Consider the following 26,064-nt stretch of genomic DNA (forward strand, 5'->3'; position numbering starts at 1 on the left):
CGTCACTAGCAGAGAAAAGGCTGGTTTCGGTCTCGGCAACCCTGAGGCGACTGCGCACTGCGCTGTTAGTTTTTGTTTCATAAACGGTTCTTGCTGTTGACGGCTGCTCCGTGCGCGTGGTGCCGGCTGTCACTCGCGGCAAATTTCGCTCAAAGTTCTGTCGTGCACCTCGTCCTTTAATATACTGCGACGCCGCCGATTTCGCAGCAGTGAAAGTTATGGCGGGCAACTTTTGGCAGAGCTCGCAGTATCAGCAGTGGTTGCTCGACCGGCAGGACCTGCTGCGCGAGCGACACGGCGACCTGCAGGTCCTCAGCGAGGAAGAATACCACAAGCTCATGATCTTCTTCGCCAACTTCATCCAGGCACTGGGCGAGCAGCTCAAGGTGAAGCAACAGGTGATCGCCACGGCAACCGTTTACTTCAAGCGCTTTTATGTGCGCAACTCCCTGCGTTGCGTCGACCCGCTGCTAATGGCGCCCACCTGCATCTTCCTCGCCTCCAAAGTGGAAGAGTTCGGCGTCATCTCCAACAGCCGCCTGGTGACCACCTGCCAGACGGTGGTGAAGAACAAGTTCTCGCACGTGTTCCCGCAGGACTTTCCGTACCGCATCAACCACGTGCTCGAGTGCGAGTTCTACCTGCTCGAGATGATGGACTGCTGCCTGGTGCTGTACCACCCGTACCGGCCGCTGGTGCAGTACGTCCACGACATCGGCCCCGAGGACAGCCTGCTGTCGATGGCCTGGAAAGTGGTCAACGACTCGTTGCGCACCGACGTCTGTCTGTTGCACCCTCCGCACCAGATCGCGCTCGCGTGCCTTCACGTGGCCTGCGTCATCCTGCAGCGCGACTGCAAGCACTGGTTCGCCGACCTGAACGTTGACATGGAGAAGATCCTCGAGATCACGCGACAGGTGCTGGGCCTCTACGACACCTGGAGGAATATGGACGAGAAGAAGGAGCTGCCGCCCATCCTGGCCAAGGTGCCCAAGCCCAAGACGCAACCTTCGAGACCTCCGTCCCAGGGACCCAACGACCAGTCCGCGGCGCCGCAACCCAGCTAGCCCCTCTCGCCCGCGGCGCCGGACTGCTATCAGCGCGATGCTGCCGCTAAACAGTGACGTGCGGCCTGGGGTGTGCCGTAGGCTGCAGCTGTGGCTCCATTCTGGTCGCGTAGTCTGCGAATATAGTTCCTGCACGCAGACTTGCCCGTCTGCGACATTACATCCGCGAGGCTCTATGTGTAAAGCCTGCATTCACATCACCAATGCGACGTGACTTTATGTGGCAGCAAGCCGAGTCAGTGTTTAATTCATTGTCCACAACCTTGATACATCGTCATGAAATGATGCAATGCGTAATTCCACTTAGACGTACCTGTTCTCCATCTCGCCTGTTCGGTAGAACGCATTGAAAGCAAAAAATGTGTACGGGTGCTCATGCTTCTGCTTGCAAAACCATAGTCATTCACTTTGCGGGCACGCAACACGCATGTATTTCTCGTCATGCAAGATGCATATCCTTGCAGATGAGCGGTGGAGGTTTTCTCCTGCTTAGCGCAAGGATGGCACATTGAATGACAGCGAATGCATAAAACCACATGTGTGCTGAGATTGTACGAAATGATCGTACGATTGTACGAAATTGAAGTACCACAGGTGTTCCAAGTTATTCCGGAGCCTCCCAGCATGCCATTCCATATAACCTGTGGGCAGTGCCTTCCAGACTCTGCTACCCCAGTGACTTACATCATGAAAATGGTATAAAACACCTTGCGGCCCCCCTCTCCATCATTTTCACTATTTTTTAAATTTTTTTTGTGATGCCAGTGTGCGAAAGTTCAGTGCTTAAATGTTAATAAAGCGAACTGTTGATGAAGTTGTTTTGACGACTAATGCCTTCATGCTAAATCTTGCATCAGTGTAAGGCATGCCCGCATCATGGATTCAGCCAACTGTGTAAAAGTGAAGGTAGTGTAAAAGGGCAGTGTAGAATGTGTTGTTGAGGTTGCACAACTTATTAAAGCTGTCACATGGTACCTGTGATGAACAGCCACTGTAACAATGCCAGGGTTGTTTGCCACAAGCGTTTCTGCGACCAAAAGTAGCAGGCAGAGTGTGGTGTAAAGGCACCATTTGCTGTCCAGTTTTAATTTGCCGATTCACTTGTAACCCCCCCACTGAACATGCCATAACCCCCTAAAAGTTTCTTGCGGCTGACAGTTCAGGAAACACTGGCTTACACAAACCTGCCCATCATTAACACATTATAACAAATGAGTGATGCTTCCTGGTACACTTGAGCCCGGCCCACATTCAGCGTTTTTACCGGCGTCTCCTGCCGCTGCGTCTCTCGGCGTCGTTGCATCGACGGCGCCGGAGAGGTCACCCAGCCACATGAAACGCACGTAAACAGCGCCAGTCCAGCGTCGCACAATGTGACCAGACAGATTTAACCAGAAGCAGTGTGCAATGTCATTCAAGTGAACTATGAGAAATGTTCCCGATTAAGGGTTTTTAAGCCCTGTTTATAGTTCTGCGGCACACACACGCACATGCGCACACACAAAAAAAAACATTCACGGCAGCGAGATCGAAGGTACGAGCGGCTGCCTTTCTCAGACGGCGCCAACGAGACACTGGCGCCACATGGTGGCACGCACTGCGAACTGGTTGCTGCGGAAGTCGCTTGCAGAAGTTGCCAGCAGCGCGGCCGCGGCCACGCACTGATTGGTCGGCGCCATGTCGTCGCTCATCGAGCCACTTCCGGCGGCGGTGCCGAGATCTCTGGTGTGCCTTGAGCACGACGTTTCGGCTTGGTGCCTCCCTCAGCGTCGACACTGAGCGACGCCGGGTGACGAAACGCCAGGAAACGCCGGGAAAACGCTGAATGTGGTCGGGCCTTTACTGTCAAGCCATTACTGAAATTTTCTCACTGAAACTACCATGTTCATTCAGAACCTTGCAAAGACTGAACATCATGGTTTCAGTTTTATACATAGCAGGCAATGCTGTGAAGACTAGAGACTCTAGACTTTACTCAATGTTTTCTTTTACAACGAAACAAAACAGTGTCACGTGTGAAAGAAAGATATAGGTATACATCATGTGATTCGATGTAACATTGTCTCATACTTTTATGTCGCATAATATGAGGTGTTTATTATATGGAAGGCGTCGCAGATCTGTACCTACCTACCACCAAACGAGTGGAGAGACAGATTCCTCCGACCGGCAGCCAAATTGCACAGGTTGCGCTTGTAATTGAAATGGTGTAAGCACAAAGATGCACAAATGTGTGATTTGATGCAAGTTTACATCCACGTGTCATAGTTGTAATATATGAAGTGGTTATGCTGTAGAAAGTGTTGCAGATGTACACCGCGAAACGTCCGGAGCGAGACTTTTATGACTGCACTAGTTGCATAGCTTCGACAGCGTGGCCTGCCAAGTATGAAACAGAGTATACTATTATCCGTTTATTTTTGTATGGTCAGGAATACGCAAAGGGAGAAAAAAGAGCAGTACAATGCTTATTGAGCACTGCACTGGGCAAGAGTGTTCTATTTCTCCATTTCAGGTCAGGAATTCCGTGTACTAATAGTACTATTTTATTTCTAGTAAAACTGGTTAGTACTAATATACAATCATAAGCAATAGTCATCCAACCACAGGTGCCACAAAAAGAAATGTCTTTCTTTTTTTTGCAGCTAGGCATGCAGACTGAAATCAGCTAGTACAGCCCAGGCTGAAGTGTTTGACCAGTACAATGCACTGACTCACCTCTATGTAACACAATTGCGCCATAAGAAATACTTAATTTTTTTTGCTAACACCGTGGTCTCTGTAAGTTTTGCTTCTTAGAGTACTAGCACTAACCATAACATCATCGGCTTGATATGGGCCAGAGGCACACAGTGATCAGTAGATATGTTTTTTTTTTTTTTTTTTTTCAATCTTGTCCATGGACTCGTGTTTGGAATTTGCGACAGTGGTGCTCCGAGCTGGAGCACGGCACTCTGTATGAACCTAGTAGATTGTGTTCAGAGTGCTTAATTTCCGACCAGCCAATAGCAGACCATGCCGTGAATCACTCTAAAGCGACGAGTCGAATGTCCCATAAGTTTTTTTCCATTGAAACCGGCAAGGCGCACTGATTGCCTAAGCTTTAAACATTTTCTTGGAGGCCGCTTTTCATGCACACAAAGATCCTGAGCAGAAACTTTTTTTGCATTATGTTCCATTCCTGAAAGAAAGCAATTCACTGAAACAGCAAGTCGTCAAAGAGGCTCTATAGAAGTGCAATGGCCAATAGTGCTGTCCCATCAGGAAAGCGGCACAAAGGTGGCAGCATGTCTCCGACACGAGTTTGGCTTAGAGCTGCAATAAACTGTGGGCCAGTAGCTTAATTATGACTGTCATTCTGTTTGTGAGCATGGGCTTTGAGTTGATAGATTCAAACCGCCGCATAAAGAACATGGGTATAACAAAATTGCAAAAATGAAAATAATACGAGGAGCTGAGGGGCTCGAATTAGTCACAATCGTGAATAAAGCAATGAAAGAAAGGGGCTAGTTGGTGCACGTTCATGATTACGTTGAGCTGAGTTTTACACTGGCAAAAAAAAAAATAATATTAAGACAAGCGGACAAAACTCGAACAGACAGACGATTGCACTTTGTCCATACGCGTCCTTGTTTTCTTCTGTAAATTAAATTTTCTTTCTGCAATGCACAATTTAGCGCTACATAATCACACAACTAACAAGTCACGAAATCGAGTCAGAGAAAGAACAAGGGGAGATTGAATTGAAACGTAGAAATAAAAAGGTAAATGAAAGTGGATAAAAAGCTAATCTTGCAGCACCTAGGTGGGAACCGAATCCAGATCTCCATATTACATGCGCCGTGCTCTACAAAGAATACAGAAAAGTACATTTAAAATTTGCAATTTGTTTGCCGATATCATGTATGCTTACAACGAATACCAAATATACAGTATAACGAAGGTGTGTCGAGTGTGACTTCGTTATGACTGTATTACAAATGGCCACCGAGTTCTTTACAAAAATTACGAGAGGAAGCTCTGGTGCTCAAACATGGATTTGTCGAACCTACACGCTTGTGGCTTCAAACATTCTTGTGACATTACTTATTACGCCTTGTTCTTTCCGAATTTCCAAGCATAGTTTTCCAAGTGTGCACCAACACTAATTAGTAGTCTCTGCCCACATGCATTATCAGTGCAAAATGTTGCACTTATGATCATTGCAAGTTATCTATTTGCAGGGTCACAAAGCTGTTTGAAACCATCATTGCCGTGGCAGTGGAATGATCACAGCACTAACATTCCCCAAAGCAATCTCTCTAGGAATGTCTATGCCAACGACATAAGAAAAGTTGACAAAATCTACGATATGTTTATTGCCGTGAAATCAAAAATGTAACATATAATGTTGAAGGAAACACTTCCCTAACAGAAAACACAATCTTGTGACATTTGCGACAGGGCCTATGAGGTTGCACGAGCACAAGAAACACTTTATGGTCCCCAAGCACGAACGCCACATCCCACTATTTGCCCACTCATATTATATATAGCCACTGTTGCCAGTAATGATATGGTTGGCAGTGGCGTTTAAATATAAGGAGTGATGAAACGGATGGCACGAAAGAGACTATGCCTATGAAAACTGTCTTTGCTGCCTACTTAAACATATGACTAGCAGTTGGGTGCTGATCAGAGGATAGCAGTTCAGACTAGTTGAGCCAGTGCTGGCCTAGTCTGTACAACTGAGCATTCTTTCACTGGCTCGCCAAGATGCAGCTGGCGACCACCATGGCCGGGCCTCGGAACAGGAGAGAGCCGACGACGCAGGGTGTCGGCCAGCGCTGCCAGGGGCGGTCCCAGTCCAGCACCAGGGCTATGGCCCCGAGCCAGGCACCAAAGAGGGCGCCACGGCTGCCCCACCGCTGAATCCAGTCCAACGGCACCTCGCAGAACCTGAGAGCACGAGGAACACCGCGCTGCACTCACTCACTTATAAAGAGTACAATATGAAACGCAGAAACAAATTTTAGAGTAAAAGAAACTTGAATGCTGAAATTAGGCTGCATGTTAACGGAGAGGCAGGCACTTGAAACATGGTCACAAGTAAAACAAGGAGGACATCCCAAATTCCAACTGAAAGATTGCACAGATTTGGAAAAGAAGGAAGACACTAAATCTATATGATAATCGGCACTTGGGTTGCTGTTCTCCTTCTTGTGTCCTGTTTTTCACAAGCCTGTATTTTCATGTCGTGGGCCCAGACAATGTAAATATATGCCAATCTAAGCTTATTCCAAACTTACTGTAATTGGCAAATTTTGGGGATTTGGCGACGTGAATAGTTTCGTTTTCATGTCCGAAGCCACGCTGCACTTGCCACACATTCTGAATGGGCCGCGTCAAAGGTACTATAATTATTTGTGACGCTTCCTCGAAAAATTTAGGCTTCGTACCGTAATTATGGGGTCGAGCACTACCTGAGAAAGCAATAATAGCGGGACACAAGATTTTCATGTCAGTACTCCTCTGAATGGGGAAGTTTAGTAATGGAACATCTTGTAAGTACGTGTTTGTGCTGCTCAACATTAGCCTTAGAAGCTGACCAGAGCGTGTTGCATTGAGTTTTATAAAGTGGTGTTCCAGAAGATAATCTACCTGTGCTTTGAGTGTGCCTGGCTGGACGAAATATCTGTAATAATAAATAAATCAAAGCTTTATCTGTCTTTTTTCCCCCACAGTTGTATAAGTGGTAAGGCTTTGCAGAGCCACCCAACACGACTGGCACTAGCAGTATGGTGCCCAATGCTCACTCTCCTTGCCGTGTTATCGGGCTCATCTCTCCAGAATGAACATGGGAGCATGTCTTCTGTGTTCAAATGACAAGCAAACTGCCTTTCAGCTATCGTAACATTTCAACATGTTTTTACAATTTGCCCAATGCTAGAGGCACGGACTATGCATGTGGCATGCAAATGGAATAAATGTATGTAAATGACTCATTTTAAAAGAGCCATTAAATTACTGCCTTGTACACTGGAATAGAATATGATTGCGCTGGTATAATGCCCAAGCATCATGCTATTTACATTATACATGTAAGTTAGCTTGTGTAATGCTACTTATCTGCTGCGCCAAGTCCTTTCTGTACAGTGTCTGCTAGCAGTTGCTCAATTTCTCATTCAATGTTCAATGTCACATTACCACTGAACAGTGCATGGGTGGTAGGGCTGACACCAGGCAGTGATTTCTGTCTTTAGCCTCGCCTTCCCTGTAAACTTTGTGAAATAATAAATAAATAAACTCGTCTCTTTTTCATTGTGTCATTGCACTCTTCATCATAGCCTTTATTTGTTTTTGGGCGCACTAGCTTGCAACAAGCAAGTGAACAGTTGGCGTGAAAGGTCATTACCACAGTGTGCTTCGCAATATGTCACAAGCATCCGTGCCTTACTTTTGGTCAACAATTGTCTTCTGGAGGGCCCCTATGCTGGTATGGCCTCCTGATAGTATAAGCGGCAGGATGGTCACCATGGTCATATGCACACCAAACCAGAGAGTCTGCTGGCTGTCCCTGCAGTAGAACACATTCCAGTCAGCAAAAATGCAAGCAATAACCGAAACATTACGCCTTAAAAAAGAACTGTGATGTAATCGGCGGTTACATGTTCATGCTACTCAAGGTTAGAGCCACGTTTCTCAAATATATATGTATACATTATAATGAAACAACTTTACAGTTTTCGGTACTGCAGATTTCTTTGCTTGTATCAAGCATTCACAAAAATGGCACAGAAATCAGCTCCTCACAGGGCTGGTAAATACGTGACAGCAATGAACTAATGGGGAAAGAGGAAGCGTGCAGGGCAAGTAATCCTTAGCTGTTTTTACACCACGTACAACATATGATAACTCGCCCTGTTAGTCAAGACAGCACTAAACAATACAAAAATCAGGCCATGCTGTGAGGAGTTTTCTCTAAACGTCCAGAACTAAGTGCCGGCATAATCGCTCTTGTAGAGGCAGTAAACTTACTCAAACAACGGAGCGCCGAACAAAACGGCCAGGACATGGAAGAACACGATGCTGAGCCCGACGCTGACTACAGCCGTCACCACAGAGCCGGCGACCCTGATCCGTTGGCCGTAGCTATGCGATGACGAGGTGCCGAAAAGGCGAAGCCAGGCGCAGCCTACCACCTCGAGCAACGAAGCGAGGACCACCAACATCGGCACGGCCCTGTCCCCAGTGTATCGCACCGGCGCTTGCAGAAGTCCCAAGCCGAGCGCCGTGCCTACGGTCACCCACAGTCCGTAGCAGACGCCCTCGCGCGCCTGCTTTCGAAGCACGTCGCGACGAACAGGCATGGCTTCCGTGCTCAAATACTACCTGTATTCTGGCAAACTAGAACATGAATGGCGACGAGCCCTTCATGTGAATTAATGCGCTCCGAGGTTCTCCCACCCACTAAAAACAAGGTTGTCGAGCAATCGATGCAGGGTCCAGCGCCGAGTTGCTGCACACCGGCGAATGAAGATGATTACGTGAGAGTTATCAGCAATGTTAGCTCATCTTGGAGACACAAACAATGATCCACAAGCTTCCAAAATAATTCGACAGCCCAGCAACTGCTCATACAGCACACGTGCTCAAAACCATCTCAAAACAACACAACCGCAGCGCCCGAATTTCGATCACCATGCCCCCTAACGTAATAACTGGTTTCGGTTCAGGTACGTAAGAAACGTAGCAAACATTGTATTTCGAAGAAATTACAGTTATTCTTTTCTATTTAAAATACTAAATGTACTTTTTCATATACTATTTTGCAACTACTCAGTGTGTTTAAAACTTTTAAATGAATTTATTATAACGTTTACTGGTCCAGTGTCAACAGTAGATTGTACCCTAGTCGGCAGCTAGCAGACGAATTCGCTGTTTACAAACTACCTAAACCTGATCTCCACTAGAGGTCAGTGTTACAAACATGGCCGCGCTAACAAATATTGCGCAGGTTGCGCAACGACTGCCATTTGCAAGAGAAGCGGCACACTCCCAAAAACGACTGTTCTGGCAGTGGCTGAATGCTGTATTCAACAGGTAAGCTTGGCGAGTTGTGTTCATATCGACGCTTGAACCGTGGCGTTACGAGAATTTTGACAATAATGCCGCTCCCCTCACGTAGATATGACCAAGACCGTATCAAGGAGATCGGGCCGGACAGAGCGGCAGCAGAGTGGCTCATACGAAGCGGAGCCTCTGTCAGATGGAGCGGAGCTATCAAGTTTCACACCGACTATAACACACTGCCGACCACGAGCTCAAGCGCTTACAAGATAGAAGAAATCGACGCGACCGACTCGTCAATTATGGAGATAGGCTTTCCTTACCTGAGTATGTGTCGCAGGTTTCGATCTTGAACGAGCATTCATCTAGGGAGCACGTCTCTTGTTCTTTTTTTGCAGAGGAACTGACTCACCTGAAATCAATCAACTTGACGCGCTGCAACTTTCTCGGAGATAAGGCGTTGCAAATGTTGCAACTTCGCAAGGATAGTCTAGAGAAAGTGCACGTCATCAGCTGCGGAAACGTGACAGACGCTGGAGTGAAGTCGCTGTCAGAGCTCGCGTAAGTTTTCGATGTTGTCGTCTTGGATAGCTGTCTACGCAGCAATTACGCTATGGAGCCGCAATCCCTCGACTGCTCAACAAATAACTATGTCACCTTTTAAGAAGTGCAGCATGGCTACAAACGTGGAAAAGACCGAAGCCACGATTTGGCGGTCTGGTGGTACCATTGACGCGGACATAGTACAGTCCGTAGTAGTACAGTCCGTTCAGCACGTAAATCCCTTCCGAGGGATCGAACATACACGCCGTGACCATTTCCCGGTAATTTGGCCCTTATAGCAGCGCAAAAAATCATCGTGCGCTTTGCTGCACTTTTACATAAACTGGGCCACACGTACTGGACTACAAAAGAGGCAGCTTTCGGCACCAGGCGGATTGGTGCGCTATAACCTCCGCTTTGGCGACGTAATTGGGCTGTTATCACGTCCGAAGCCGTGCTGCTGCATGTTTGAACGGATCGCAGGACAGGTGGTTTAATTTGCTACGACCACCGTAATTCGACAGCTAGCTAGAAAAAAATCTACGGCAGTTTTGTGTTCGTAGGGAAACCTGCACAGAAAACGACGTAATAGAATACACAAGGCAAATGTTTATTTGTATCTCTTGTACACGTTTCCCACGTGCCGTTCGAAAGAACACGTACAGCAGACACGATAACGCGATTGTCTGCGCCTTTTTTTTTTTTTTTTCCTTTCAGGAAGTTGCATTATCTAGAACTCTTCGACCTACCTGGAGTTCGCGACCGTGAAGGGGTTCTCCAACACTTCAGCCAACTGCTTCCGACCTGCAAGGTTGACTACCCCGAAGTGAACGAAACCACTAAGCCAAAAAAGTGATCACGTGGATGCGCTGTGCAGCTCATCCCGTTTCCGAAACAGAGTAGATACTTGCAATGAGTTTATTCACATATTTACAACGGAAAATAAATAAATGTCACTCAAGTCATTGTGAAATCCATTGTTCGCCGGAGTTACTGCTCGCTCAACTTCGCAAAAGCGGCCTCGGCTTCTTTCAGGATGTCATTGAAGTTCCTGTCATCGGTGGGTTCTGTGGTGCCCAGAGCGTTGCCATCAGTGGTTGTGTGTTCGTCGTCGTCCAAGATCATGTTAGATTTCCTGTCCAAAGTGAAGGGCCCCTCTGCCGAATACTTATCGTATCCAGCTTCGGTGGTGACGTCCGGGATGTCTGTGACAACGGTGACATCGTCAGCGCGCGTGCCGAGAGCAAATGAGACTGCGTCTGTCGCCGTGACGTCATTTGCCAGCTCGCTCGGAGTGGGCGTCACCTCCTCGATCTCGGTGCTGTAGGTTGTGGTGGACGAGTTTTCGGTGACGTCAACGGCTCGGGTGGCCACACCTGTGACGTATTGTTCCTCCGCGTCCGTTCCGTAGGTCATTGTGCTCGTCGGTGCCCTCGGGGCGAGGTCGCTGGTGGTGTCGTCGACCGTGACGTTCGAAGTCTCCTGCGTGACGTTGTTGGGCTGCGAAGCTCCAAGGCCAGAGGCCGGACGCCCGAACTCGCCGGTGATCCTGATGCAAGGCAATACGAAGTGCGCGATGTGGGTCTTGACGTTGCGGCAAGGAACCACCACAATGGCGGGCATGGGACGCGGGAAGAAAGGCAGCGGCAGCATGTGTAGACCGGAGGAGCTCGCTTGATAGCTGAAGGAGCTGTGGAACGCAGGACTCGTCCACGGCCGCGGAAGCATGGGTTTCTTCCAGCTGGGCAGCTCGAACACGAACTCGTGTCCCGGACGATGCTCGACGTGACGGAGCAGGTGGCGCTCCACGTCCTCGCGGAGCCTGTCCTTGACCGCGGCCACGTGACGCAGCAGGCGGGAGCCCAGCTGGAGGCTCGCTCGCACGGCGGGCAGGAACTTGGAGCTGTGGGCTTCGCCGACGACCAGGACGGCAGCGAGCGCCAACAAAAGAGCGCCGATCCTCATGATTGACTTTGGGGAACTGCTGGAGAATGGGCAGAGAGAGAGAATGTATAGTTAGGAATATTTACAGGTTCACCATACTGCAAAAGCAGTTCTGCGATAAAATCTGAACGGCAGTGAACTGATGAATGTCACAGGCGCAAATTAATTGGGTCCTTCGCGAGATATATATCTCGGGTTACCCGTATCACGGAAAGCCGCACGAAAATTCGAGCGACCTTCTTCTGCAAGACCTCTAATACCAGCTTCATTCCGAGGCATTTCCCGACAGCGGCAGAGGGCTCTAGTAGAGGGCCCGTTATCTGACTAACGCCTTTGATGCGGTGATCTAAGAGGATAAACAAACGTGTGCTTGGCAAGAAGCATTCAGTACAAAGGAAGGTAGTGCATCAGTTCCTACTCCGTCGCTGCCGCCGATACAATATTCTCTGAAGAGAATGTTGCTTTCAGGAGTGGGAAAAGGGAAGGTTCTTGATAAAGGCAATGTACTACTGGTGGAATAAGTACAAACGCGTTTATTGAGAAGTGCTGAACTGGAGGTATTAATTATCCCTGTCACTACTGTGTACACAAATGAGAGAGCTTCCACAATGCGATTGATTGACAGGAGTCAACATAAAAGAACGTACAGTCGACCACAAAAGTTTACCGTCCAGGAGGGTAATGCAACACATCACTGCATTGGTCTATCCTTTACTACCGGCGTGGTGAGGTAAAAAACAAAACTGTGACAACCGTGTTCAAGCAACGGGTCGTTGATGAAATTACAGTGTCCGAGAACAACAGAGTCATGCTTTGCTAAGTATGAGTGCGATCAACTATAGCACAACGACTTATGCTTTCTTACACAAACATGCCTGCCGCGCTGACCGACATTTTGCCGCACGATTAACGACAGGGACAGCCACTTTGCATGAAGCAATCATTTGAAGTTGTGTATTATTGCTTGGGCGGTTGCGATGTTAAATGTGCATGCATAACTGCCGTCCATACACACACAAAAAAAATTATTGCTGTGGCTTCAGAGCCAACATTAAATAAGGGGACCGCGAAGTAGCTACATATAACGGTAATTCGATATATACATAATAACAATGTTCAAGGGGATTTTACATTTCGATATACACAATACTTCGTTCTACGTTGGTTCGACTGCATGTTTAGCTGTTTCTCAAAATTTCATGGTTCGTTATATTTTGTGCTTGACTGTACACGCAATGCACGGTACACAAACAATCTTGCATGCTATCAAGACACGCGAATGCATCCTTGCGAGACGTGCAACCTCGTGCGCATGCGCACGAGTCTTGACGATGACGTATTATCTCTTGCTAGGCCTTACATGTAATCGCCACGTGGGTTTTTGAGGGGGTTTGCAAACGACGGCTGGCAATTCGTAGAACAGGAAAAGAAAAGAAACAGCAGGATGCATACGATGGACCTCAACAGAAGCGGTATTCAAGACAGCTAGCGACAGGTTAAAGCCACGCGATGTTCTGCTTTTGAATAAAAAAAGAAAAACGAATGCATTTGCGCAAAAGGAAGCCTTGTAGGGAACATAACTTGCCCAAGTGTTGATAGTCACCTACAATGAAACCCCCTTAACTTCGTGGGCCCTTAGGGTTAGCTGGAATTTTTTTTTTTTTTTTTTTTTTTTGGGGGGGGGGATACGGCAGGGTAGCATTTCCAGCAGCAACGCGTTAATTTCTTAGACCTGCTGCAGTCTTTTTCGCCACAACCGCGAGTAGAAGCTGACACGGAATCAGATAAGATAATCTAATAGCGGAGCCCGTTTCGAGCAACATGGCAGCAGTTAACAATATGGACACGAGATTCAGCTGACACGTTTCCCTTTTTTGTCACTGTGTATCAAACGTGGCTTATCAGGTTGATTAAATGCACGTTAACTAGGTGGACAAAGTTGCGCCGCTTCTTCAAAACTGCCAAGGCGATGGCACATTGCACGTGGCATGAACAACAACGAATGATCTTCTGAACGCGTGAAGGGGGTAATGGTTAATGTGGTTTGCCTTTTACACACCTTTGAACACGTTTACTTTCTCTGTACAGCCCGGCCTAGCCTTTTTTGCTCGATCCACTAAAGTTTCAAGTGATTCCACAGGCGCACTTGCGATATGATGTCGGCGAAAAGTTTGACCACGAGGTCTTCAACTTACCAGTTGCGATGAACTTGTGGTCACGATGACGAACACGAACGAAGTGTCTCTGCCTTGGTGCGATACACGTCGTGCGGGGCCTGCAAGGAGGTGGAGAGGGGGAGCGAGAGGACCAACCTTAGCCAATGGCAGGCAGCGAATGGCGTTCCTCGGGTGGGGTACCTCCTCTCTTGGAGAGGAGGTAGCGGGGGGGGGGGGGGAGACCAGTTGGGGAAGGCCGGCAGATAGGCGTCCCCCTTACTTCTTTTCTTCCTTTCTTGAGGCGTACAAAGGGAAACCTGTCTTGGGTGCACGTGATAAAGCGTGTCCAGGAGGCTTCCATCGTTCCGCTTGAACATGGGATCTGAAATCTTTCTTTTCCCTCTCACTTCGCGCAGGGAGAAAAACGTTGCTTATATTACTTTTTTTTTTTCTGTTATTTTCTTTTGCAGTCAGTTCAAAAAGCTATTTCTTGGAAGTGCCGTTGCTGCTGTCGGTTTTCCGATGAGTTCGCGATACGGTGTATGTGATTTGCGACCAATTATCTGTGTCAAGAACGCCAATCGTCGCGAACAGTGGACTGACCGCTCGCGAAACCTGACAGCAGCCAGAGCTTTCGTTTCCGTCATGCCACGTTACCGCTATCATTGACTTTTGCCCCCCCCCCCCCCCCCCCCCCGTGCCAAGTAGAGAACTTGACAGGCGGCAGCAGCGTGGCTTCTGGTACTGCGTTCAGACATTTTATTTGGCAAATAAAAGTTACTTATCAAGGTTCTTGAATGACACCCTGCCTAAGTAGGCACTCGAGAACTGATAGCTGTACCAATATGAAAAATGAAATAGGATGGGATATTCGTTCCTGATGACGAAGAAAATTGTGACTGACACTCATCGTCAAATATTTCATGGTATACCTGTCGAAATACTTCCACAGGCCTCATTATGTCTCTGCGCGTACTGATCATTGTTTTAAGTTTTTAGAATATCGCACCAGAACTAATGTGTATGCTAATTAATTTTTCTTCGTTACATTAGCGAATGGAATCGCCTATCAAGTCAGCAAGTGGGCTGTGTCAATGAAGACGAGTTTTTTTTTTTTTTTTTAAGTCGAATTGTAACCTCCCTGCGGTAGTGCCTTCGGGCTAAGCGGTTAATCGTACAATAAAAAAGAAATAAAGAATGGTTCGTGGACTATCTCGAAAGACACACGGACGCACTGGCCGCTGGGTCTCGCTTATTGTGGTTCTGCTACCGAGCACGAGGTCGCAGCTTCGAGTCTCAGTTGCGGCGGCCGCATTCCTGATTACAATCCCTTGATTACAGAGCCATGTCGCACTTAGAGAACACAGGACGATCCTAATGAATTCGAAGCCTTGGGCCCCCTACCTCGCCATGTGCTAAGCACAAGGTCGAAGGTTTAAATACCGGCCCAAGTCCCGGAGTAGATCCCACTTTATATAAGGTGTGCCTCAAAATCATATCGTTTTTTTTCTGTTTTTTTTTTTTTTGCGTGGAATCGTAGAGCTTAAGTTTAAATTTAGATACAGCGCCTCTCGCATATTACAATCGTTGTCGCCGCGCGTTTATCGTTCAGCAACGTGACAGGGTCGGCATATATCTCGATGAGACCCATATTCTGGATGGGCAGCTGACGTCACGGCAACTTGCAATGTCAGAACTTTTTTCTTTTTTTGTTCACCATTTCGCACTTTTACTTCGCCTAGCCGATGACTGACATATGTTCTACTACTACTACTAAGTGGTTGGTTATGAGAAAAGGAAAGGTTGGCGCTATCTTCTGCAGCCCTTGAGGGAGCACGGCTCAGCGCCAACACATATGTCAGGGTGCATTCAAGAAAGGAGTGTGATGCAACACAGCACCGCGTTGGTCTATCCGTTGCTATCGGCTTGGTGATAGAAAAACAAAACTGTGAGTAGCGTGTTCAAGCAACGGGTGGTTGGTGAAATACAGTGTCCGAGAAACAACTGGACCATGCTTCGCTATGTGGGAGTGCGATCAACTACAGACAACGACTTGTGCTTGCTTGCACAAACATGTCTGCTGCGCTGACCGACATTTTACCGCGCGATTAGCGACAGGGACAGCCACTTTGCATGAAACAAGCATTTGAAGTTGTCTGTTATTGTACGGGCCGCTGCGATATGCGCCGTACACTATACCGTATACTGACGCATTAAAAAAAAAAAAAAAATACTCGTCATCTCGAGTAGTAGACACGTTGACGTTAGGCACAGGTACCACAAAATAAGTTCACAAGAGCAGCTTGAGCTTCTTGGTACATCACGTTGAAACAATAGCGCAAACTTGAGAGAACCCGCCGTGGTTGCTTATAAGGTGTTGGGCTGCTAAGCACGAGGTCGCGGAATCAAATCCCGTCCACGGCGGCAGCATTCGGTGGGCGCGAAATTATTCCAGAGTCCCCCACTACTGCGTGCCTCATATTCAGATCGTAGTTTTGGCACGTAAAACCCTCTATTTCTATTTTTTTTTTATTATTTGATACAGGGACGGAGGCAATGGCGCACCGAGCGGGGAAGGGGGGGGGGGGGGGACAGCAGACCAATGTCAGTTGAAGTGATTTTCACATGTCGTCGACAGAAGACATCGCAGCTGAAGGCGACGAAGGGGCTACTTCGGTTTTTAAAAGACACGGGCTTGGACAAGCGGCTGTGACAGTGATGTCAGGTACCACGCAAGAGTGACGGACTGTGACTGACGATGTGTGTGCCAGTGGCGCACCGAAGGGGGGGGGGGGGGGGGGGGGGGGGGGGTTCGGGGGTTGTAACCCCCCCCCCCCCCTGAGGCCGACTTAACCCCTCCTTTTGTTTAACCCCTTTTCTTTCCTTACACATTTGAGTGCTGCAACTAAGATGTAAGACGCGCAATCGTCTGCACACTCGCAAAAAGCGCATTTTTTTGACAATTTCCCCTGAAGAAATCGAAATTAGTGCTGTTTAGATGGTATTGGCAAACTGCCACCCCCCCCCCCCCCCCCCGGCAGAGATCCTGGGTGCGCTACTGGTGTGTGCTGTGCTGTGTGCTCTCTCTCTCTCCTCCCCATCTTTCATTCCCCCTCATCCCGCTCCCATGTGTAGGGAAGCAAACCGGTTGTGCTGAACTGGTTAACCTCCCTGCCTTTCCTTCTCCACTCTTTCCTTCCTTCCTTCAGTGCTCTGTTCACATTGTCATTACAATCCGAGGTCGAATTTTCCTGATTAAGAAAAACACTCTATCTATCATTGTCTTGTATTTATTCATTCACTCTTAAATTACTTTGAGTAAAACGCGGAAGAACTAATCGTCGTCATCATCCTCGGTGTCATTATTATTATAATTATTGGCCATTTCATTTGCTGTTGGATTCATCTGGCTAAAGCAAGGATATTCCATATTATGCAAATACGTGCTTGCCCCCCCCCCCCCCCTCCCTCTGGGGTGCGCTACTGGACGGAGGAGCAACGTGACAAGAGGAAATAAAAGTGACAAGACACCCTTAGTACCTTGCGCCCAATGTGTGCTGTGACTTCTTCAATGTCGACAACGCATTAGGCTCGTAAATCATCTCCAAAGTGCCGCAGTTGTCACTTATTTGACGTCGTCATCTCTTTATCCTTCGAAAACGATATGGGACTGTCACTCTGCACACTCTCTAATCGCTGAAGCTGTTTCGAAGAACACATGCCCCGTCTGGGCACCGTGAAATCGTGCTGGACAGGATGTCGTCAATCTCCGGCATAGAACGCCAAGATTGTGTGCAGTCAGTCATAAAACTTTATAATCGGTACTGGAGAGTGATGGGTTCTGCGACCCCACCAGACGGCCCGCAGTCGGCACCGAATGTGGAGGCGTACAAAAACAATATTCCCGATAGGGGAGGGGTTGAGAAAGTTTGGTGAGAGAAGTTCTTCGTGTATTTTTTTTTTTTTTTTGAGGATAGCACGCATCACAGCGCTTGTGATGCACACCAAAATTAACTGCATGAACACCCTAGATGTAAAGTCTTTTTTTATATATATATATAAGCACAATGGAAGGGGGTGACCCACACACTGGTCATCTCACTGATGAATGTGGAAAGTCTCCATAGACAAGATTTGTCAAGACCATGCACCGTGAGCTGGGTTACAGACCTACAGTCATTCGGGCAATCTTTTAATTAGCTAATATACATGACCTTCATGTTGTAAAACACCTCTCGAACTCGCTGCTATATGTACGAGAAAAGGTTTTGTCCATGGAAGGAATCGTTCCGGAACCAATGACCATATTTCCTACCAATCATATAGAAGAGAGAAGAAAACTGGTGTAACAGAAGGCCGTTATAGAAAATGGTTTTATGGGGTTAATTAATTATTCTAGTGTTCTGGCTTATGCTTTCCGTTGGCCTATCTAGTATAATATACATGTGTAATATATAGCCAGAAAATCTAAGTGAATATATTCGTTTTTATGGCGGCCGGTATTTAATTACTTTATCTTACTGCACAAGAATGTGCGGCCAGACTGATGTTATAATTCAAGCGGCAATGTATAATACAGGTGATATTTTTAAAATTATTTTTGGCATGTTAGCTTAGACATTGCATATCGACGATCTTAGCTAAGCATGTATCTGCGGCTGCGCAACAAGTCGCGTTTTTTTTTTTTTTTTTCGGTCGAGTCGCAGTGGAGGCGGAACGCAAGAAAGTTCACTGACCTCTAGTTTTCATCGAGATCCCAGTAGCGAAGAAAAATCGGCGATCTACACAAAAGAGAAGCTGCCGTGCAAATTTTCCTTTTCCCCTCCGTTGCAGAAAGGTTTTTGCCCACTCGATTGCAATGTAGCGGGAAAGAAAGGAAGGCCATTTCGCCTCCCCAGAAACTTGCAAGCGAACACGCCTAGACTTGTGCTTGACGTCGCAACCCAGGACCGAAGCAGAAAAGGAGAGGCGTGTCGACCGTTTCCTGTGTATCCGTACCATTGTACCGTACCATATACCAGAACAATGTCCGGAAAGGCAATGCAAGTTTGAACACCTTGGCGGATCATGACTACTAACCACGTCATCTATTGGTAGGCTGCGAGCATAATCGCGACAGAGAAACCATAATCTTCACGACTACTCTTGGAATCTTTACATATTCGAACGACTAAAAACGCGATTAACCGGACACGGGGTAACCTCCCCAAGATTTACGTGCGCACTTTACGCCACCTAACACATAAATAATCGCCCCCTCTTGCGCTCATCTTCATTGTGAACAAGGGACCCGTATATAGCGGTCTCGAAACGTCATTTTATTTTCCTTTTGGACCTTAGGCGAGTGCCCGTTTATTTTGACAGGGTACAGTAGGACGAAGTATTGTTCCCATTCAACAGCGTCGCCTTCACCGCCGCCAAACCCAGACCACCAACCCCTCTACGTGCTCGGTGATGGTTGAGCGATGGTAAATGCTATTGAACGTCGCCAACAAGAAGAGAAGGCGACAGGACAACGATGCATTCCTACTTGGTGGAATGCAACTATGACGGCATGACTATTTTCAGGGAATTTGTGGGGAACTGCTTTGGTGCTCGCGCTCCCTCCCTGGGGTGGAGGGGGGTGTTCAACAGCGCGCAGAGAGGGATGAAAGCAGTCTGTGGACAAGTGATAACATCTTGCGGGTCGGCGACCGATCTTGTGCCAAGCAAGAGGAGAGAGAGAGAGAGAGAGAGAAAAAGAATTCTGCGGACAAGAATTTCAATGCTGGCGCGGTATCGACGGTCTATGCACGCGCTGTTGGAATGGTCAGAGGCGCAACAGACACGAGTAGTGCGTTTTCCTGCAAAAATGACGAAGCCACGCTGCGCTCAGTCAGCTCTACAGCGAAGCCTTCTGCTGCTGCATGGCATGAGCGTTTTGCGCACATACGCAAAAGCGTCCCTGCACGTGGTGCATACATTGGTCTAAGCTAGCTACAAACGCAGGCGATTTCATTTACTAGTAAATAAATAAATGCGCATTACATATAAGTTACTTTCTCTTTCTCTTTTTACTCCGCGTTGCTGAAATCGCTATTTCTCGGAGGATCCATGGGGAATTTGGGGCAGGCTTGCCAAGGAGGTTTAAAGAAAAAACATTTCTTGGGTTCTGTCTATATATACATAAATAAACATATTGCGCGACAAATTGTTACCACACGCGAACACCAGAGAGCGTCGTCTTCTCTGTGTGGTGTAAATTTGCACGCAATATATGTTTATTCATGAAGATCACCAACTATAGCCCAACGCCACGTCGTTTATACACAAAGCGAATACAGCGTGATAATGTTTTTTAAAGATGTCCGCAATCTTTCTTTAATGGCGTGTGGCAGATAGCACAATTCCTGTCGTTGAGCTGAAGTATTCGAAGAGGCGGACATTACTATAGCAGGTAAAATCGAATCACATGTTTAACTAATTAACTTCTTAATTAATTACTTTTCGGCCCATAAGGGGTCCCGCCTGCAGTTTTTACTTTGGGACCCCTTCCTGTATACTACTGTCTATGTACTAATTTACTTATCAATAAAAAAGAATTGAATTGAAAAAAAAATGCAGTTTACGAATTGTAGCCGGCGAGTTAATTTTTTTTTCTTTTTTTTTTTTGCAGGACGCATCTACTTGAAATTGAATTTCCAGAATGATACCATGCAGTTTCGAGATATAATTTCCCAAAGTGTGGGACCATATACATGGGGGTTCCAGTTGATTTTGTGCTTCAGTGCCTAAAACAGCGTTTTGTTAAAAAAAAAAAAGTAAGTATACCAATAGTGCGTTCTTACGGCGAGTTTGATGGCGCATATCTCCAAATTGGTGTTATTATGGAAATTATTTCCAAGTGGATACGCCTGACAAACTCACCGGCTACAATTCGCAAGTTCCAATATCTGCCTTAAGGTAATTAATTAGGAAGTTAATTAGTAAAATCATGTTAATTATTTGAATATGTATTTCGATTTTTTTGTGCACGTAATGTCCGCCTCTCTGAAACCATAATCTCAAGGACTAGACCATAAACTCAAGGACTAGAGTTACGTTATCTGCAACATGCAATTTTTAACAATTCCATAAAACTTAAGAATGATCACCCCGTATGTGGGAAACATCTGAAAATGGAGGCCCTCGAGTGGCGTCACCTCCGCGGCGGAATTCTTTACGACGACACTTAAGTGGCACAAACATCTTCAAGGTGCGCCCGTCAGCTGCAGAGAAGGCGGCAAACGATGGTAATAAAAAATAATAAAAAAATAAAGAAAAAGGGTTGAGGGGGCATACAGCATACAATAAAAGGTGGGGGGATTAACCAGAAAAAGTAGAGTGGTTTGCTAAGCGAGTTGGTGCATAGTAACGTCATAGTCCCTCAGCTATTAAGGGACTATGGTAAGGTTAAGATTCTTCCAACAGGTGAGGGAAAAAAAAAAATGAACACGAGCACACAAGTAAAAGGGAGGAGTCGGCTGGACTTGCAACTAAGTTTTTGATGTGAAATACAATCCCAGGATTGCTGACAGCATGCTAAGAAAAAAAAAAAAAGCGAAAAATTAAACGAAGCGCGTGCTTATAACTTCATATCGTTAGTGTTTCGTTAAAATATTCGAACTTCGATATCAGTAATTTGAAGCTAAACATTTCGACAGAATTACCTGTCTGGTTGGGAAAATTGATTAAGACTTAGAAATTGACTCCAACCAAATAAGGAAATTTACTAGCCCGACGTTTCGGAACCAATTCGGCTCCTTCTTCAGGGGGTATTCTTCGGAAGTGGCGGTGTGCCGCTTTTAAAAGGTCCATCGTAAGAAAGGAGAGGAAGGGGGGGGAGGGAGGGGAGAGCGTCAGGTGTGGTGACACTTGACGGGGCGCCTGTTCTTGACAGACGAAAGAGGTGGTGGTGGTGGGGGGCGGCTTCGGCGTCGCTGGTCGGCTGGGTTGTCCGATTCTGGGAATGCGTTGACGAGGGCCGGGGGGGGGGGGGGGGGGGGGGGGGACGAGATGTTTTGGTGTTGCTGACCTAGAGCGGGGGTTCCTTTCTTCTTTGGCACTGAGCCGTGCTCCCTCAAGGGCTGCAGAAGATAGCGCCAACCTTTCCTTTTACAAAAGAACCAGTTCCTTTCTTCCCTTCGTCGCGTCTGCAAGGCCATGAACATACAAAGATGCCCTTCACGCGGTTTATATTACCCGCCGTGTTCTGAATGTGCCACGACTCCAGTAGCAGCCTTTTTCGAATAGAATAGCCCCTGAAGAACGTCGGGCTAGTAAATTACCTTATTTGGTTGGAGTCAATCTCTTATATCAGTAATTTGGACGAACGGTTCACTTACGCACAAGTCTGCCCAATTTCCGGATGTGAAAAAAACATCGCATCTGATTCGCGTCGAATTTCCTGATCTGAAAAGTTGAACGACATGTCAGGAGCTTGGTGGGGAAGCATCTCCTCGGGAGCCCTGGTATGTGTCGCGTGGGGAAGCCCAACCCATGAAGCCTTCATCTGATGCCGGCCGCAGCCGTAGCGCGTTAAAACATCACCGTACTTTGAGAATTGCTGACACAACTGATCATGACTTTTTTGCTTTGATAACTTCAACAATGACCACGACATGATCGACATACATCTAATATATTGCTGCGAACACAATGAGGTTAGATACAATAATCGAATTTTCAAGATAAGTCCGCCCCCTGTCTTGTCTTATGATTATGAGGCACACCGTAGTGTTTAATTTCGACCACCTGTGGTTTCTTAACGTGCACCTAAATCTAAGTACATGATCGCAGCGGGCCCCTACGCTTGCGTCCCCCTAATCTAAACCTCTCTAGTGATTAATTGTTTAGGGAAAAGATACGCCCCAAAGGGTGTAAACTTTTTTTTTTGTGAGGAACGGAATTAGCGTGAGCTAGAATTTTTGACAGGAACTTAGCGAGCTCAGACAGAGCTTTCAGAAAACGAAACGCGAGAGACAGGTGACGATTATTGCATGTTTGTGGACAAGATACACCCCAAATGGCGTAAACTTTTTAGTGTGTCTTGCAATGTGTATACTCTGAAAAACTTTTACACTATATAGGGTGTATGTTGTCCCCGAACAATAAACGCCATTTCTATCTTGCGTTTCCTTCTCTGAAAACTCAGTATGGGTTCGCCACTTTCCTGTCAAGAATGCGCTATGCCATGCTGATAACACGCATGCCGTTCGTGACCTGCAATGTACCAGTCGCGTTGAACAGATGACGATGATCGGTGAGCTGGACTAAAATACGCCCCAAATAATCTTTATTTGCAGTGAAAAAAAAAAACAAACTGTGTAAACTGTTTTAAAAAGTTGTCGCAGTTTCACCTAAAAGGCGAAGCATCAGTTGCGATAGCCAATTTGTAGAGAGCTATACAGAGTAATGATATTAGCTTTATCAGCTGTATAAACTTGGACATGCAGCAGCACCGGCAACACGCAGAACTGCTGTCGACGCCGTCGGCGTTTTGCCCGCGTTCGCTCAAAATGCGTGCGGCGTTGGTGACTGTTGCCGGAGCCTCTTATATAAATAGGCACTTGGTGCCGCAGTTAAACCACAGAACACCCATACAAACTTCCTCCCTTCTCTCCCCCTCCCCCACGGCCTCTCGCGCGTCGGAAGAAGGCGCGTTTGCTCTACATACATGGTGATTGTGAAGGAGAACAGAGACGCCTACTTCTGCAGCCCTTAAGGGAACACGGCGCAGAACGCGCGTTTGTTCTCCGCCGTGCGTTCACTCCCCGTGAAAGCGCGCGCCCCTCGCGCCCTTTCACTCGCACATATAGCGTTCGGCGCGCGCTGAGCCGTGCTCCCTCAAGGGCTGCAGAAGATAGCGTCAACCTTTCCCTTTCCCTCAAGAACCACTTATCTTATCATCGGCGACGCTTTCATCTCCATTGACGTCATACGGAACCTCACGGCGACGCCGACGGCAGAAATCTGCTTTTGAGTGTCCATATAATTGCTATCGCAATAAAACACTGTTATTGCACCCTTTGCGGCTTAACTTCTCCCACAACGACAACCGTCATCTGACTTGCTCGCGTCTCTTCTCTCTGCGCTCGCTACTTTCCTGTCGAGAATGCTACTTATCGGTCATGACTTTATTTATCATGACAGATTACAGCCGCCGCTTGCTGGCGAATATTCTCAAGTCCGTGCACATGTATTTCCTTACTCGATGCTTTATTTGTGACAAATCCAGCGCAAATTCAAAATCGTGTTGAGCCGCCAAAGCAATAAAAGTACTTATTGTTAAAATATGCAGTTCGATGATGTTCGGCTGTTATATTTCCTCTAAATTCAGGTTAATAATGGTAGTAATGATGTCACAAGAAAATGACAAACGATTGGAAACACCGGAAACGCTATCGCTAGTGCATCACGAAAGGGAAACATGGCTGCCAACGTAGCGAAAGCGTTGTTTTGAAGCCCATATAACCGAGGTGGTTACCTGCGCGAATTACCCGTGAAAAACAACACAAAGGAGCGATGGGCTCGTCTAAAAAACACAAGGACAAGGATCGTGAGCGTGATAGGGACAAGGAAAAGAGCAAGGACAAGAAGAAGTCTCGGCGTTCGCGCTCTAAATCGAGGGAGCGAGACGGCACCAAGGAAAAACATCGGCACCGTGACCGCAAACGCGCCCGTGCCACCGTCGACGATGAAGTGCAGCCCGTCGAAAAGGTCCGGGTCAAAGAGGAACGCGAATTATCGCCAAGACCCAAGCAAGAGCAAAGTGGCTCGGAAAGTGAGTGACCCAAGTGGAAATATGTACTGATCACTGTACCCTGTCGTGACAAGCCTAGTGACTGTAATTTTAATGTTTATCTTATGCTCAGTTCGTGTGAAACATAGCTACACAAACGCTTTCTCGCACTTCAGCATGAAAACAACTCGATTCTGAGCGATATCTGCGGTAGTTAACTGCGTGAAAAGCTTCGCGTTCGGTTACGCGAATCCTCACGCGATGGTGTTTTCGATATCTTATTATTTTGATTTTGACGGTTAGCGGTTTCTTAGAGATATTTTCTAAACACGAGTGCATTTACAGCACACGGTTCGGATAATAAAATAAAAGAAAAACGGGGTTTATAGTCTAAGGTATGTAGTGTTTCAGGAAGGAATCTGCTATGTCGGCTTCGATACTTCGAACCAGAGTTGCGGAGTGGCGGCTACGGAGTTATTTAAATAACCGGAATGGAATGATTGCACCCGTTGTACTGAGGGAATGGGAACGGAATGGGAGCCCGAGATTCCTGAATGAAGTTGGAGTTGAATGGACACACTCATAGTCATGAAACCTTAAATATTGATCTTGAGGAAACCAAACAGGCAAGTTTGCCGTTTAGACTAAACTAGACTTGTAATTTTACCGTTTCTTTCACCATCTACCTATCGCTGACTAGCACCTCTGCCGCGGTAATTACAAACAACACTATATTATGCACATTCTACAATTTTGAACACATGAAAACCTTTCTGCGTTACAAGAATGAAGTGCCTTTAAAGACAGCAACTTTTGGTTGTCAAGAAATGTATTCGCTTTAGCAAGAGCACATTTCACAAATACGACGTTGCTAACGGTTGTACCCTGCACGAGTTCACGGTAATTTGAACGCACCACATTTTTTGGCATGCTGTCGAGTGTCCCGAAGGAGGCATAACAGCAACTCGGAGAGGTGACCTGGAAAAATTACTACCCCCCCTCCCCCACCAATCTTCACTTTTGTCTCAGTGGCAGGCAAAACGGAAGCAGACAAAAAATGTGGGCAGCACGCTGAAGCACTTCCTCGACCTCGCCAGGCTTATTGCATCATAACGTAACTAGGTTCGCATCTGCGCGCCGATCGCTAGGTCTCTGGCATATTTGCTTGCACTGACCCTTTTCAATTAAAACCGAATTTGAAAACAAGATTGGCATACTTTTGTGGCGTAAACTGATAATGCTGCACTCTAGCCTTAGCATTCGTTCTAGATACGCTTTGCATCGCAATACATCCTTCAGTAAGATTAACAGTGCCATTCTCCGTAAAATAACAAGCACGCGCGCACATACTTATGGTTATGCACGCTAGTCATCTATATTTACGCGGGGCGTGGATTATTACATTCAAGGCTCATTTATATTTACGGGGCACACACGCCGTGGCAACATGTGCGGGCCACTGCGGCTGCACCAAGCAACAGAAAGCTTGGACGTGGGACGTCCTTCGAAAGTGCAAAGTCTGCACACACAGTCCTTGAATTGTAAC

At 46.9% G+C, this 26,064-nt stretch overlaps 4 protein-coding genes across 4 annotated transcripts in view; 3 read left to right on the plus strand and 1 right to left on the minus strand.

The window, feature by feature from the left end:
- The first annotated feature begins 42 nt into the window (after positions 1-42).
- Positions 43-1,881, plus strand: LOC119457677 (cyclin-C). The gene has a single exon (XM_037719315.2). It carries the CDS (start codon positions 219-221, stop codon positions 1,065-1,067), a length of 849 nt encoding a protein of 282 aa, XP_037575243.1. The 5' UTR covers positions 43-218; the 3' UTR covers positions 1,068-1,881.
- Positions 1,882-5,401: 3,520 nt separating this feature from the next.
- Positions 5,402-8,753, minus strand: LOC119457678 (uncharacterized). Its single transcript, XM_037719316.2, has 3 exons — positions 8,085-8,753; positions 7,504-7,623; positions 5,402-6,005 (listed from the first exon to the last, which is right to left on the minus strand). Exons 1-3 carry the CDS (start codon positions 8,414-8,416, stop codon positions 5,807-5,809), a joined length of 651 nt encoding a protein of 216 aa, XP_037575244.1. The 5' UTR covers positions 8,417-8,753; the 3' UTR covers positions 5,402-5,806.
- Positions 8,754-8,991: 238 nt separating this feature from the next.
- Positions 8,992-10,620, plus strand: LOC119457679 (ATP synthase subunit s, mitochondrial). Its single transcript, XM_037719317.2, has 4 exons — positions 8,992-9,149; positions 9,235-9,443; positions 9,515-9,677; positions 10,377-10,620. Exons 1-4 carry the CDS (start codon positions 9,037-9,039, stop codon positions 10,513-10,515), a joined length of 624 nt encoding a protein of 207 aa, XP_037575245.1. The 5' UTR covers positions 8,992-9,036; the 3' UTR covers positions 10,516-10,620.
- A 13,562-nt stretch (positions 10,621-24,182) lies between these two features.
- The window catches only part of LOC119458692 (U4/U6.U5 tri-snRNP-associated protein 1), a 36,182-nt gene continuing 34,300 nt past the window's right edge, over positions 24,183-26,064 (plus strand). The window contains 1 exon segment of the mRNA XM_037719318.2: positions 24,183-24,560. Coding sequence (XP_037575246.1) covers positions 24,302-24,560 — 259 coding nt within the window. The 5' untranslated portion in view covers positions 24,183-24,301.

This window comes from Dermacentor silvarum, chromosome 7 (genome assembly GCF_013339745.2).
Source record: "Dermacentor silvarum isolate Dsil-2018 chromosome 7, BIME_Dsil_1.4, whole genome shotgun sequence".
NCBI lineage: Eukaryota > Metazoa > Arthropoda > Arachnida > Ixodida > Ixodidae > Dermacentor > Dermacentor silvarum.